This window comes from Onychomys torridus, chromosome 5 (genome assembly GCF_903995425.1).
Source record: "Onychomys torridus chromosome 5, mOncTor1.1, whole genome shotgun sequence".
Classification (NCBI taxonomy): domain Eukaryota; kingdom Metazoa; phylum Chordata; class Mammalia; order Rodentia; family Cricetidae; genus Onychomys; species Onychomys torridus.
This window is the reverse complement of record NC_050447.1, coordinates 75,312,410-75,326,918: the sequence shown is the minus strand read 5'-3', so window position 1 is coordinate 75,326,918 and position 14,509 is coordinate 75,312,410. Positions and strand designations below refer to the sequence as shown.

At 37.3% G+C, this 14,509-nt stretch overlaps 1 protein-coding gene across 1 annotated transcript in view; it reads right to left on the bottom strand.

Moving 5' to 3' along the window:
- Nucleotides 1–14,509, bottom strand: part of Malrd1 (MAM and LDL receptor class A domain containing 1) — a 594,884-nt gene that overhangs the window by 178,528 nt on the left and 401,847 nt on the right. The window contains exon 29 of the mRNA XM_036188969.1: nucleotides 1,130–1,258. Coding sequence (XP_036044862.1) covers nucleotides 1,130–1,258 — 129 coding nt within the window. The remainder of the gene's footprint in view (nucleotides 1–1,129; nucleotides 1,259–14,509) is intronic.

Below are 14,509 nucleotides of genomic sequence, written 5' to 3'. Positions count from 1 at the left end.
TGTTGATGTGCTGTACAGAGCTCCAGTCCACTGGTAGAATATATACTTATTATGTACAAGGCCCTGATTTCAACCAATAAATGTGAAACAAACAACAATGAAAAGATTCTATTTGGAGGCAGGCATAGATGCACAGGCCTGATATTTTAGAACTCTAAGAAGTAAAGGTATGAGAATAACAAGCGGAAGATCAAGTTGGACTATTTTCCAGTAGGATTTGGTATAGATGTTTAGCAGTCATATGCAGATGAAACTGAATTTAATGTCTGGTACTTTCAAGCTACAAACTTTTTTTTTGTTACACTTAGAAGACTTCAATTTAAAAAATGAAGGGAACCTTTTAGTGATAATGCAGTATAATTGATAAAAATTATATTTACTTCTCACTTTTTTCTATCTGATCTATAAATAAACCATTTTTGAGAGAAGAATTCTGAAAGAAATGTAATTGATAAAAGCAAATGTGCAATGGATACAACTTGTTTATTGTCTTATAGTTCTAACCTCTAATATAGTTCTTCACAAATGTATGATGGTGACTTTTTGTAATGTGATTCCATGGAGTTTTCTGTACAGAAGTAAAAGGGATGAGAAGGATGCTGTTTGGATATTCTTGTAGAAAAGTTGGGGTGGTGATTGGCAATCTAAATTTAGTTTTATAAATGAAAAAAGTAATATTAATAGTGTTAGTATTACTAATCTATGTGTGCATATTGATGAGAGGTGGACCTATTCATATGTGTGAATATGATTGTGCATATTCCATGAGACCAGTGTGAAGGTCAAAGGGTAAGCTCAGTGTCCATGGATTTCATTTTACACATTTGAAACAGGGTCCCTTGTGCTTTTCCCCTGTGTATTTCAGGCTGACTTGCCTACCTGTTTCTGAAGATTCTCCTGTCTTTGCCTCCCATCTTCCCTTATGAGCACTAAGAGTAGAGACATACCAATGGTCAATGGCTAAATTTATGTGAATGCTAAGGATTCAAACTCAGGTCTTCACACTTAAGGGAAATTATTTATGAGCCACCCATCCAGTCCCCCCAAAAATCATCTGTTCTGATCCATCCATGCCACTAGAGAAAAACTGAACTGACCATGCCACATAGTGGCAGGCAAATGCACTCACCACAATGAGCTTCATCAGACCTGTCAGAGCAATCAGGCTTGTAGTCACAAACGAGGTGGGATGCAATGCATTTCTTGTCCTGGCACAAGAAGTCTGTGACTTCTGAGCAAATCTCAGTGATTTCTCCAACTATGGAAAGCAGAAACAAAAACAGCATTGACTCAATATTGTCCTTCCAGTTGAAGACTGTTGGTTGCTACATACATTTATCATTGTAAAGTTAGTGTTTTTGGTAACTGACCAATGTTGACTTCTAGACAACATTCTATCTTTCCTTATACCTCCAGTTATTCATCACATCATACAACACCTGTATTTTCAGGAAATAAATTTGCTTTAAAGCAGTTCTGCACATGTAGTCAACACATACCGACCACTGTCAACACCCATGTCCCTGCCTATACCAATTCTTTTACACTTGTTTGTGACCTTCTGCTATTAACCAGGGCAGTCCGCACAAGAATAGGTTTGAAACTATCCATAGGAGCCTAGTGGATTCAACAGTGGGTACACAACTAAGAATAGTGGCTACTTTTCTCCTAGAACTATCAATAACCAATAGTTCAGAGGGAAGAGGTAGGGTGTATCTTTCAGACTAAACACCTGTTTTATGTCAAATATCCTTTATTGTTGTGGGATCAATTTCATTTTATAGAACCTTTCTCCTAAGCTCTGTAGTTAAATTGTGCCCTCTGCCTGAAGGTTTCACACACTTTTTATATCCCTATTAGTTTTTACATGCTATCTCCTCTCCTAGTGTGATTTCCCCATGCAGGTCCTGAATAGTTTGCTGCTCAAGCACAAATTCAAAGAAACAACTTGTTTCTTGTTCACTTGTCTAAATCATCTTTCTCCTAGGCCTGACATCCTTGATTTCATCTCATGTAAAAGCACTTTGATTCCTGTATTTGAATTATTTCTACTTCACTAAGCAACGTTCATAGTTCCTTCTCTACACTCTAAGCTCATTATAATCTACTGGGCCTAACACATCCTTCCATACATAATTGGTAACTAATAAGTATAGGTTATAATAGCTGAACTCATACTGCTTCCATTAAAGGGAAGTTAATAGATATTCATAGAATCATCAAAGTATTTATATTTTTAAAATTCCATTGTTAGAGATACATAAACAAATGTGTGAAACCTTCAGGCAGAGGGCACAATTTAATTGCAGAGCTTAGGAGAAAGGTTCTATAAACTTAATAGTGGCTTTAAGTTCTAAAACTATTTTTAAATGGCCTTCAACAACATAAGTAAACCTAGAAATGTCTTTATTACATAGACCAGTGGTTCTCAACCTTCCTAATGCTGCAGCCCTTTAATACAGTTTCTCATGTTGTGGTGATCCCCACCCATAAAATTATTTTGTTCCTACTTTATAACAGTAATTTTTCCACTGTTATGAACAGTAATGTAAATATATGATATATAGGACATATGATATGTGACTCCTGTGAGAGAGTTGAGAACCAATGACATAGATGATTATAGGCTGGTATGCCTGAGGCTAGGTTAATTTACTTAATTTTAGGCTGGATTTCTGTGAGTGAAAAGACAAAACTTTGTAGACTCCATTTTAGTGCGTTCCTATTTCATTTGAGCCATCTTTCTGCCACAATAGCCAACCCCTGTATAACTTCCACAAATAACTACTGATGGAATAAGATTGTGCAAAGATGAAGAAAGAAGGGAAGGCAGTCCTACAGTCAACAACTCAACTATGTGCTCAGAGGTCATGTTAACAGAGTACTCTAGAAACCTTGTAACATTACCTAATTAACTCTAGTGAGAATTTATAGTGAACCCAGCACAGAATGTGAACACTCTTTAGTATGCAAGTCTATGCCATTGGGATTTTTTTTTTTATCTATGCCATAGGATATGAATCTATATAATTACTCCATGGGGTAAATGTTTTTTGACTTTGAACTGCAAATAACTCTTCCTTGAATTATTTAAAATACAATAAGTGCACCAAATCTTTGAATAAGGCTTTTTTTTAACCAATATGATAAATAAAAGCTATTGATTTGGGTTACAAATGTGTGAAATGAAAGATATTCTCACATATTCTACAGTTAATAATAACAGAAATGGAAGACCATTATTGCTCAGAATAAAATTTAAAATGATCTGAGTAGCAGCACATGGCATCTAAATAAAACAAGACTTGGTAGTTAACCGACTAATATAATGGCTTGACAGAGTTTATTTAGTGTTCATATTTTAGGCCTAACTATTTGCTATTAGATAACCTATCTCGAGCTATTCCAGAAGATTCATTCTCTTTCTCTCGGCAGCCATTAGTGAAGAGCCTATAGCTCTTCATCTTGGTAGAGCCTTGTGAGATTTCTTTCATCCATATTGCCATGCCAACTCCTGTTGGCATTGTGTGGGTCTTGTTGAGGTCATTTTCATGGGTACAGCTCCTTATAATAAATAGCAGATACTATCTCACAACAATCACCATGGTCCTCTGGCTCTTGCAAACTTTCTTTCCCTTCTTGCAAGATGTTCCCTGAGACTTATATGTAGAGTCTGTCATGTAGATGTGTCATTTAATCTACAACTGGTCAAATGGAGAGAATAATTGATAATGGTGAATTATTTGTGAGTCTTTATAGTAATAGCTGTGCATTGCAAAGAATAGCTTCTCTGATGTGGGCTGAAAGATGGACGAAAAATCATAGTCTAAAGATAATAACTTAGGGGCAGCTGATTACCATGTCCATTTAGCAAATGACTGCACTAAGTTCTCATCTAGGGGCTGTGACTCTGCCAGTCATAGACTCATTTGAAGGCATCCTGTTTCCTGCTTCATTCATTTTTTGCTAAGTACTGTGACTTGCAAATCCATTAATTTGATATGTTTTTGTTTTTATCCAGGTATTTTATTATTGAGCAGCCAGTTCTTGAGATTTTTATCCATAATTATATTCAGATCAATGAAATGAAAATGTTCTAACAGCTACACCAAACTTTCAACCTCCATGTTAGTCTTGCTTGAAAAGTGGAAAAGGACTATATTAATAATCAACAACATGTAATAAAATAAAAACAATCTCATATTCAAGGAAATTGATGGCCTTTCCAAAAATGTATGGTTTTAGGATCCCTCAGACTTTTATGCCACTACTGGGCTTTCATGAAGAAAAAGGCTTTTCAAATTCTGAACAATCTGATTCAAAACTTTTAATTAGTCTGGTTTGTATATTAGTTTTGTAGTGAGATCACTTCAGCATAATAGTATGTAGTTTTCAATTTACATGCAAATTTCAGGGTCAAACCATGATCAACTTATAGTTTTTTCTTGAATAAAATGGATACAAACACTTCTATTCAAAGAGCAATATTATGTTGACCCTTTCAATGAACTTTCTTATATTTGGAATATGCATAAAATTTTTATCTGAAAGAATTATTTGATGTTGTATTTCAGTCAGATCCCTCAATGTTACTAGGCTTACTGAGGAATGAGGATAAGTTTTGAAACTGGGACACTGGAACATATTATGTTACATTTTAACTTTATAGCTAGTAACAAATACCTTATAAACAAAAAAGAAATTAAAAAACATTTAATTAAATTTTAAACCTCCCTGAATATAATCTACCCAAATTTTATAATTTAATTCATCTTCTTGAGCCTCAGTTTTCTCATCAGACAAATGGACGTTCTATAATTCATATGTGAATGGAACAAGTAAGTAGGCATCAAATGATCTAATGCATAAGCAAGTTTCAGTTTATGTTTCAGGTTTGATAAATGTTTTTCTTCTGAATTTTTATTCCTTTCTTTCACTTCAATTTAGTCTTTATATCCTAAAAATTACTTTATGTACAATTTAACTAAGATAAAAATAGAGAGCTTATAAAACAACTCTTCTGTAACTTTTAAAAAAAAAAAAAAAAAAAGGTCCTGAATGTCCTGATCTTTTTATCTCCATCATAATTCCCAGAACAAAACATTGTTTCCCAAAATATTTTAAATAACCCTTTACTTTTTGGGCTTATAAATACTTAGTCTTCACATTATTTTTCAATAATAGGAGACAGATTCTTGGTGATGACTTCAGATAACAGCATCACTGTACCTGGTGAATGTTCATCATGACAGAAAGCACTAATTGTCAGAATGTCAACATTAGCAGGTTGAAAACAGAGACGTGCTCTCCAGTAAGCAATATTGTTACTAACGTGATTGTGGTGAAACAAGACTTGTTACATATGAAGCACTTTCCTGGAAATAAGCTTACTGCCTTCCCAGGGTGCCAGAGACTCAGGGAAGTGGCAGGCTTCTTCTGAATGTCCAGGCCTTGGTTCCCTGTTGAGGTCTTCTATGGTTCTGATGAGGGAAGATCTTTTCTCTCTTTCATATACTCCCCTGCTTATTGGAAAAACCACATGTGGTGATCAGAGAAAGCTGAACTAATCAAACTTCATTTCAATGTGTTTGTAGTTTTTAATATATAGGAGATAACTTTCAATCTCTGATTCTACTCCCCAAAATACATGCAAGCTTAAGATAATTTACATAAAGATGATCCAGAGCTACATTAACAAGATTTAGAAAGAAATTAGTTGGGGATGAAATTACTAATTTTTAATGCTTCCATTTCTTTTTCCATTTTTAATCGTTCAAATTACATATTAATCTTACTATAGATTAAAAGAACCTTTTTAATACTTTGGATGATGCTTCCATTTAAAGCAATTAAAAGAATGAAAGCATCATCTAGCCAGATGAATTCCTGTGAGTCTCAGATAATCAGGATAATCACCTAATTCCACGTTTGAGCTTCTACCAGAATGGGACAATTAAGAGAATTCTAATTAACCACTGAGAAATCAGCAACGAAAATAAATCCAGGGTGTTCCCTTGAGCAGAGCACAATGGATTAAGAAAGAAATATGTAGATGATGCAGCTAGGGGAGCAAAATATATCAGAGCTTTGTAAGGGGGAAAAAATCAAAGAAATACAAGAGAAAAACTCTCAAAAGACTGGATGAGGTCACCAGGCCAAAAAATACAAATGTGGCACATCCTTTCTCATGTGTATTCTCTGGCTTCAACTCTTTGCTTTGTGTGTTTAACTTGTGGAATGTAGAAAACTATAAATGGACTGAAGGGTATATATCTAGGGATGGGGCTTGCAGAATAGAGATAAAATGGAAATCATGACTGGAGTACTGGAGGAAGAAAGGTTCAATAAGGTAGTAGGATGATGGAGATGGGAGAATGAAGTGGGGGGGGGGATGGCGGGGGCGGGGCGAAGGTCAACGTCAACCAAACGGAAATGTGCATGAAGAACTGACTTGGGAACCTGTGATCTTGAAATTCAAGGAAATCATATAATGAGAGGGTTGAGCAGAACAAATGTGAAATGAAAGACTATCAGTTTGGGGGAAATTCTGGGGGCTGATGCTTTAAGCAGGGATGGGAGCAGAAGAGTTGAGGAATGGAAGAACAGAGAGTGAATTAAGTTAAACTAACATCATGTGAAGATGCTTTATGAAACGCACTACTTTGTAAAATTACTTAAAATATAATTTACAAAGCAGACTTAAAAAGAAATACCCTACATGGGTGAACAATGCTGCTCCCAGAAACCTAGAATAGTAATGAAAATCTCAGTGGCAAGTATAGGTGATGGTTATTGCCCTATGAGTTATTTGTCAGGGAGGATTCAGAGGCATCCAAAATAACACAGGCTATTGCCATTGCTCTTGGTTGCCAACTATAAGTAGCTGATAAGATCCTATTGTTGAAGACACCACACATATTGGTTGTAGGAGATAGAGGAATAAATCTTGAACTGACCAGGAAACTCTCCCTGCTAGATGACTTTCATAGTACTAGTAGGTGCTTTGCAAGTTACTCAAACTGGGAGGGGAAGACAGCCATGGTCTCATCTAATCCTGTACTATTACCAATACATTACCAACTTGCCAGACAAATGGACCCACTGGTGCAACAGTGAGAGGACTGTTTACGGGAATAACTAACCACTCTCTTAATTGGACCTGAGGCATCTCTACTAGAGGGAATTCATATCTGATATTGTGAACCCCATGGATAGGGAAGTCATAAGTCCAAAGAAAACTTTATTGCTATTCTTTGCTTTTAATAGTCATATTGTCAAAATGCCTTCCAAATATTTATTTTATTTTATAACCATATATTTGTATGAGTCAGAGAAGTTTCTTTTTATAGTGGGTAAAAATAATACAGAGGCTCAGAGCTGTTCTAAGTGATAAGAATAAGTGACAGTGAGTACTTAACCAGAGAGAGGTTATCTACATCTCTCCTCCCAAGGCTTGGAAAAAAATCACAGAAGAGATGGTTGAGAGAAAGTAAGAGCAGTGGGGCGAAGAGTTCTGTGATGCTGTCCTCTTGACATGGCAGGGCTGCTGCACACATGAATGCACAGTAGCTATGTGCACTCACAAGAACTGCAGAAGAGCAAGCCAGATAAAAACTCCAGCAGTGTGTGTGTGTGTGTGTGTGTGTGTGTGTGTGTGTGTGGTATGTGTGTGTATGTGTGTGTGGTGTGTGTATGTTTGTGTGAGTGGTGTGTGTGTGTATGTGTGTATGTGTGTATGTGTGTGTTGTGGTGTGTGTGGTGTGGTGTGTGTGTGTTTTTGCATGTGTGTGGTGTGTGTGTATGTGTGTGTGGTGTGTGTGTGTGGTGTGTGTGCAGTGTGGTGTGTGTGTATGTGTGTGGTGTGTGTGTGTGGTATGTGTGTGTGTGGTATGTTTGTGTGGTGTACGTGTGTGTGTGTGGTGTATGTGTGTGTGTGGTGTGTGTGGTATGTATGTGTGTGTGTGGTGTGTATATGTGTGTGGTGTGTGTGTATATGTGGTGTATGTGTTTGTGTGGTGTGTGTGTATGTCTGTGTGTATGAGGTTTGGTGTGTGTGTATGTGTGGTGTGTGTGTGTGTGTGTGTGTGTGTGTGGTATGTGTGTGTGTGTTAGGTCCCTCTCCTAACTGAAGAGCTACTGTTAGTTAATGTTAGAGGAGGGAGTATGCTTTTTTTTGGCCAGTGGCTACTGGTAGGTTATCCATGCCACAATGAAAGTCCCCACATTCATTTACATATGGACAGTACTAATTGGACTCAGTGAGATATAAAGAAAAAAGAAGGAGGAGGAGAAGGAAGAGAAGGAGTACAAGGAGGAGGAGGAGGAGGAGGAGGAGGAGGAGGAGAAATGAAATTGGAAGGAAGTATGATTGTGATAGATCCCTGAGGGGGTATGGAGGAGGCCAGATCAAGATCAAGACATACTACACATTTGAAAAAGAAAAAAATTACATGTGGTCCATATTTAAATAGGAGGTTTGAGAAAGCAAGTAACGAAAATATATGCATAACAGAGACATGGTGGTGTGTAGTGCTTAGCCATCCCAGCCTTGGCCTCGAAGTTCCAACCCTCATTGAGGCTCCGGTAATGGTCATGCCCACAAGGCGGGGCTGAGGGAGGAAGCTGAAGACCCAGGATCGAGAGGAGAGGCTTCTCTTGGTTCCCAGACCCTGGACACTGGAGGTAGACCAAGCAGAGTTCTCCAGAGAACACCTCCGGACTGTGCCATACCTTTCCCAGACCCTGCAACCTATCCCTTCATTTGTAAATTACCCCACAAAATAAACCTCCCTTTTAACTACATGGAGTGGCCTTAATAATTTCACCAATAGTGGTGCACATCTTTAATCCCAGGACTCTGGGAAGCAAAAGCAGTTGAAACTCTGTAAACCTGAGGACAGCCTGGTCTTCATAGTGGGTTCCAGGTCATCAGGGCTGTGCAGTGAGACCCTATCTCTAATCATCATCATCATCATCATCATCATCATCATCATCACAATAAAGATAATATAAACATAATTAAAATTAGACAAATACAAGTAACAATCTAAATTTAAGCATTGTACCATTATTGACAACTGGATTGTGTTTCTTCTTACTCAAAAATTTATATTTTGATATCTCAACTACTTTATACTACAAATAGATCAATATTTAGGTACAATATCTTAAAATAAATAATTACAGTAATGATCCCTTACCTGAAAATATATATTCCAAGATCCACAATGACTATTTGAAGGTATGGATGAAACCTAAATATATTATATCTTTCTTTTGTAGATATCTGTATGATATTTTTAATCAATGTTTTTGGCATATTAATAGATTAACAATAACTAATGGTAAATAAAATAAAATATACAATTTTTAATAAAGATAATCTTGCTGTGCCATCCTTTATAGTATTACATTGTAGATCTCAGTAACCTCAACATGTGATTTTTTTTTCTTTCTGTTTCTCCTATTTAAGAATCACTCACCAGGCGGTGGTGGCATATACCTTTAATCCTGGCAATCGGGAGGCAGAGCCAGGTGGATCTCTGTGACTTCGAGGCCAGCCTAGTCTACAAAGTGAGTTCCAGGAAAGGCTCAAAGCTACACAGAGAAACCCTGTCTCGAAAAACCAAAAGAGAAGAAGAAGAAGAAGAAGAAGAAGAAGAAGAAGAAGAAGAAGAAGAAGAAGAAGAAGAAGAAGAAGAAGAAGGACTCATGACTTCTCTTTGACACACCCACATCACCTGCATCAGCCCTCTTGTATTTTGGACTTTGGTAAGCAAAAGATTGCCATAACCAAAAAGCTGAGATCCTGTAGTGGGTTGTAGGTAATAAACTGCACAAATGGGAGTACTTAGTAAGAGTGTCCTATTGTCCTATAGGGTGAATGAGATCACATGAGAAGGCTGCAATTCATGCACCTCTGTTTGGAGGCAGAGATTACAGATATGTAATTAGGTTAAGTTGAGGACATTAGGTTAGGACTTTGATGCAGGCTGGCTTGTACCCTCATCAGAGGAGGGAAGAAATGTCAAGAAGTGTGCCAGGGGAAAGATGATGGGAGAAGTGGATAGAGGTGGATAACAGTAGCTGTGGGAAGAGGTCTCTCAGCCTATTGAACTGAGGAAATATATTTCTAGAGTTTAAGCTGACCAGACTGAGTTTTTTTGTTTTTTATTATGGCAATCATAGTAAACTAATACACACATTTAAATATGAAGATAAGTATCTTAATTAGCTGCCATAGTTATTGTTATGGTAAAAACTTCATGACCAAAAGTAGCTTGGGAAGGGAAGGGTTTGTTTATTAGTCCATCACTGAGGGAACCCAGGACAGGAACTTGGAGCAGGAACCAGGAGGCAAGAATAGGAGCATAGGCCATAAAGAATCACTGATTCCCGGCTTGTTCCTTGTGGCTTGCTCACATGCATGCTTATAAACCTGATTATATAGCACTCAGGACCACCCACCCATGGGTACTTCAAATGATAGACCACTAGCATCACAGAAATGTTCAGTAAAGGATGAATTAGCAAATTTCATGAAAAAGAAAAATGGCCCATAACAAGGACAGAAGTTATAATGACATTATTTAACCTCAGTGTTAATCATAGAGGGATATAACAATGATCTATTCTGTCAATGCAATTAGGAAAATGTCTTCTTATAAAGTTCACAAACACAAACTGTTTGTGAGGATTGAAGGAAATAAATTATTTTTTGAAATAAAATAGAGAGCTGGGCAATGGTGGTGCATGCCTGTAATCCCAGCACACGGGAGACAGAGGCAAGTGGATGTCTGTGAGTTCGAGGCCAGCCTGGGCTACCAAGTGAGTTCCAGGAAAGGCACAAAGCTACACAGGAAAACCCTGTCTTGAAAACAACAACAACAACAACAAAACAAACAAAAAGAGGTCTTTCTAGAAGTGGCAGAACTATAAGCTAAGTGTTTGGAGCTATAGAGATAAGGTAATCCCCAAAGTCCATGGAGAGGTAAGTAGTAAGCAACCCCCATAGACAGACAGAAATGGAGGAGATTGGAGAGTTTCTTTCTTAGACAATACATTTTGTTTTCCATCCCTACATGCTCTACATCCACATATTCAGTCTTGGGGAAATATCCACATCTGTACTGAACATGTACAGGACTTGCTGTTTTGTCATCATTTCCTAAACATTATCATGTAATTGTTTATATAGCATTTGCATTGCATTAAGAATAGGTAATCTAGAGGTGATTTACAGTGTTTGGAAGACATACCCAGGTAGTGTGAACACACTATGCCATCTTGAATGAAGGGCATGAACATACATGGATTTTGGTATCCCTGGGAGTTCCTGAAACCAAATTCTAGTGGCTAACCAGGGGTAGCTGGATACATTAGACTGTTACATATTCTCAACCTCACAGATTGCCTCCTAGAAAGCTGTGGTGCTACTTGGTGTTTAGTGAAAACATCTGTTTTCTCTTCCCTAGTAACAAAAGTGATTTTAAATAAACATATTTCCTTGTGGTTTGGTTAAGCAAGTAAACTTTGGTTCATTAGGTGTAAGTATAATTGACATGCAACAGCTTTAACAAAACAGTTTCAGAGGCAGCTGACACAGGCTTTTTGATGCTTTTCCCACCTTAGTCTGTCCAGACAGCTGGAGAGGATCCACATGATTGAGCTAAGCAGTTATTCTGATTAATCATCTCTCCCGCCATATTTCATGTGTTCATCCCTACTCTAGTCCCACTTCGCTGTTCTAGTTCCTTACATTATTTTTAGATAAGCATTGTGCTGACCAGCTACTAGATAATCAGCATATCAGGAAAACACCCATCACCACTTATTTATAAAAAGCCCTTCAATAATATTTGTTTAAATGCATGATACAGCATGCTAAGAATACATTTTCAATGAGCTTATTTTGGCTTGTATTTTAATATCACTTTTGTTAGATACAGTAAGGGAAACAGATGGGGGGAGTGACTACCACTGAAGATTCTCAGTGATCCCAAGAGAAGGGAGATAATACACTCATGGGTAGCAATAGAGGGAATTCCTAGGTTTAGTAAGAAAAATAGGAGATGGGGGGGGGACATAGGAAATAGCATTTATTGTAGTTTCTGCAAGAAATAGATTTATGATGTGCCAGTTGGATGATGTTAGTAATTAATCTTCATGGTATAGTAGCCATTCCTGATGTTGGTGCCTGGTTAAATAGACCAGATAGATAACACCCTGAAGTACATCACCTCAAGCTACAATGAAGGTGACAGAGGGTTTGGGAGTCAGAATTGGTAAGTCTGTATTTGAAAAATACCCCATAGGAAGCATCAGGATACTGCAACAAAACACAAGCTGCTTGCATACCTTGCTCTCTGTCATTGATAGGATGGAGTTCCAGCAGGCATGTTTACTGTTAGCTAACTCCAGTTAATTACTGTGACATTTCTCGAACCCAAGATAGGTCCATTTGAATGTATAACTATGAGGGAAGCATGTCTGAAGCAATATGTCTAGCACTTTAACTCTGTTCAGTCATCTTTTCGGTATGCACATGCTAAAGCAGACACCTGCTTTCAGAAAGTGGCCACAAGTAGATTGGCAGGATAATACGGTCCAAAGGGACAAGATGCTCCTAAAAACTCCAGTTTAATTCAGTCTCACCTTTTGGTCTCTGATTTTAATATCATCCTGAAGCTGGTCCTCATTTCTGATCTTAGGTTCTTGAGATTCCCTGTGTCCTTAAGTAAACTGTCCTCATGCTTGATGTTACTGGTAATTAGAGTAGACTTAATTAAAATCAAGATCCCCAGCAATTATTGTGAGAAAGCAGAAAGACTCCAAACCTAAGAGTAAGCTAGTGGAAAGAAATATAAACCACATTTAGTTCTGTTCTTTTTTTCCTTTTCCTGTGCTTCTCTCTGACCTTTTAATCAACAATCTCAAACACTTCATTCTCCAGATCCTTTGAGGCAATTCTTGAGGCAATTTGTGTGATTCATTTGGTTCAGACCCTTCAAAGACACTGTTCTGTATTCAACCTCCATAAAAAGTCACATATACACTAGAGCTAGTCTGCTCTTGGTACCTATTTATTGTTCAGTGTGTAGTATTACTAGTTTCCTTTGTTGGCTTCATTGATGTTTATACAGTACATGTTTTTATAAAACAAGAAGCTCATATCCCACAAACCAATAAGGAAACAGTGTAACAGAGCTCAGAGTTTGTGTTGATTCGAGCATTACTCGGTCTCACTATGATGTGAGTAGTTCGGAGGCAACACACTGAAAATAAAGCACATGATTAAGTTCTCTCAAAGGAATCCAGAACTGTTCAGGTCAGGCCTTACCTGCATCCTCTGCTCTCTTACTCCACACACCAACTTACAGAAGTACTATTTCATTGCAATATGCACTCCCCAGTCATATTTTTAGTATGTGCATGTGTGTGTGTCGGATATGTGAGTATTAATTAGCATTAGCACAGGCATGCACGTGATGAGGAGGTCAAAGGATAGCCCTTGTCTGTCGACTTCGTTGGAGAAAGGGTCACTTTGCTATTATACAACCCCAGGAGGCTGTTCTGTGAGCTTCTGGAGGTTCTCCTGGGTCTGCCTCCCATTTCCTAAGGGTCTACTGAGATGATGGATGCTTGAACTGTACTGGATTTTTGTAGGTTCTGGAAATATAAGCTTTGGTCTTCAATGCTTTTATCAACTGAGCCAATCTCTAGTCCCATCTCTTCAGTCTTTGGGAGACTACAAACCTGTAGTCTATAATTCCACAGCCTTTACCCATATTTATATTACTCCTCAACAAAATCTGTGCTTCTCATGCACCGTGCTTTTTAGAGTAATAAATTTGCAGAAGTTCTTCTATGCATTGGTTATTTTAGTACTTTAGTCATCTTCATATTTTAAATAATGGTTTAGCAATTGTGTTGTATGACTTCGTTTCTTTGACTATAGAAACGTGTCCAAAACCTATATTCTCATAAGCCGACTTCTCATATTATTCAAAAAATAAAGTACTTGCTATTATAAAGATGCTGTGTGTATGTATATTCTATAAAATGCAATAGTAATAGAAAAATAGCAAAATAAAATGTGAATAGTAGATCTTGCTTAATATATGCATATGCAGAAATACAAAGAGATTTTATTGTAAATTGGTTCGTGACATAATCTTTTAGGGTTTCACATTGGTTTTAAAGTACACCCCGAGTTTAGATTTCTTTCACAGTGTAAAAATCCAAACAAATATTTTAGGACCAGGGAGCACATCTTACAATTGAATAATGAGAAATGAAAAAATGCATGAGCATAAAGTGAAAATTTTACTGAAAATATCAATCTTATTTTGAATAAAATACAGTCCAACAAAAATTGAAGCATGGTGTTGTCTATGGTCAGACTGATTCAAGAGTGTGTGGAGTAGTTCATTAGAATTGAAACAGTTTCTAATTAGAAATTACACAGACTGAGCCTAATGTTAGCATTCATATTTATGGTGCCTTCATT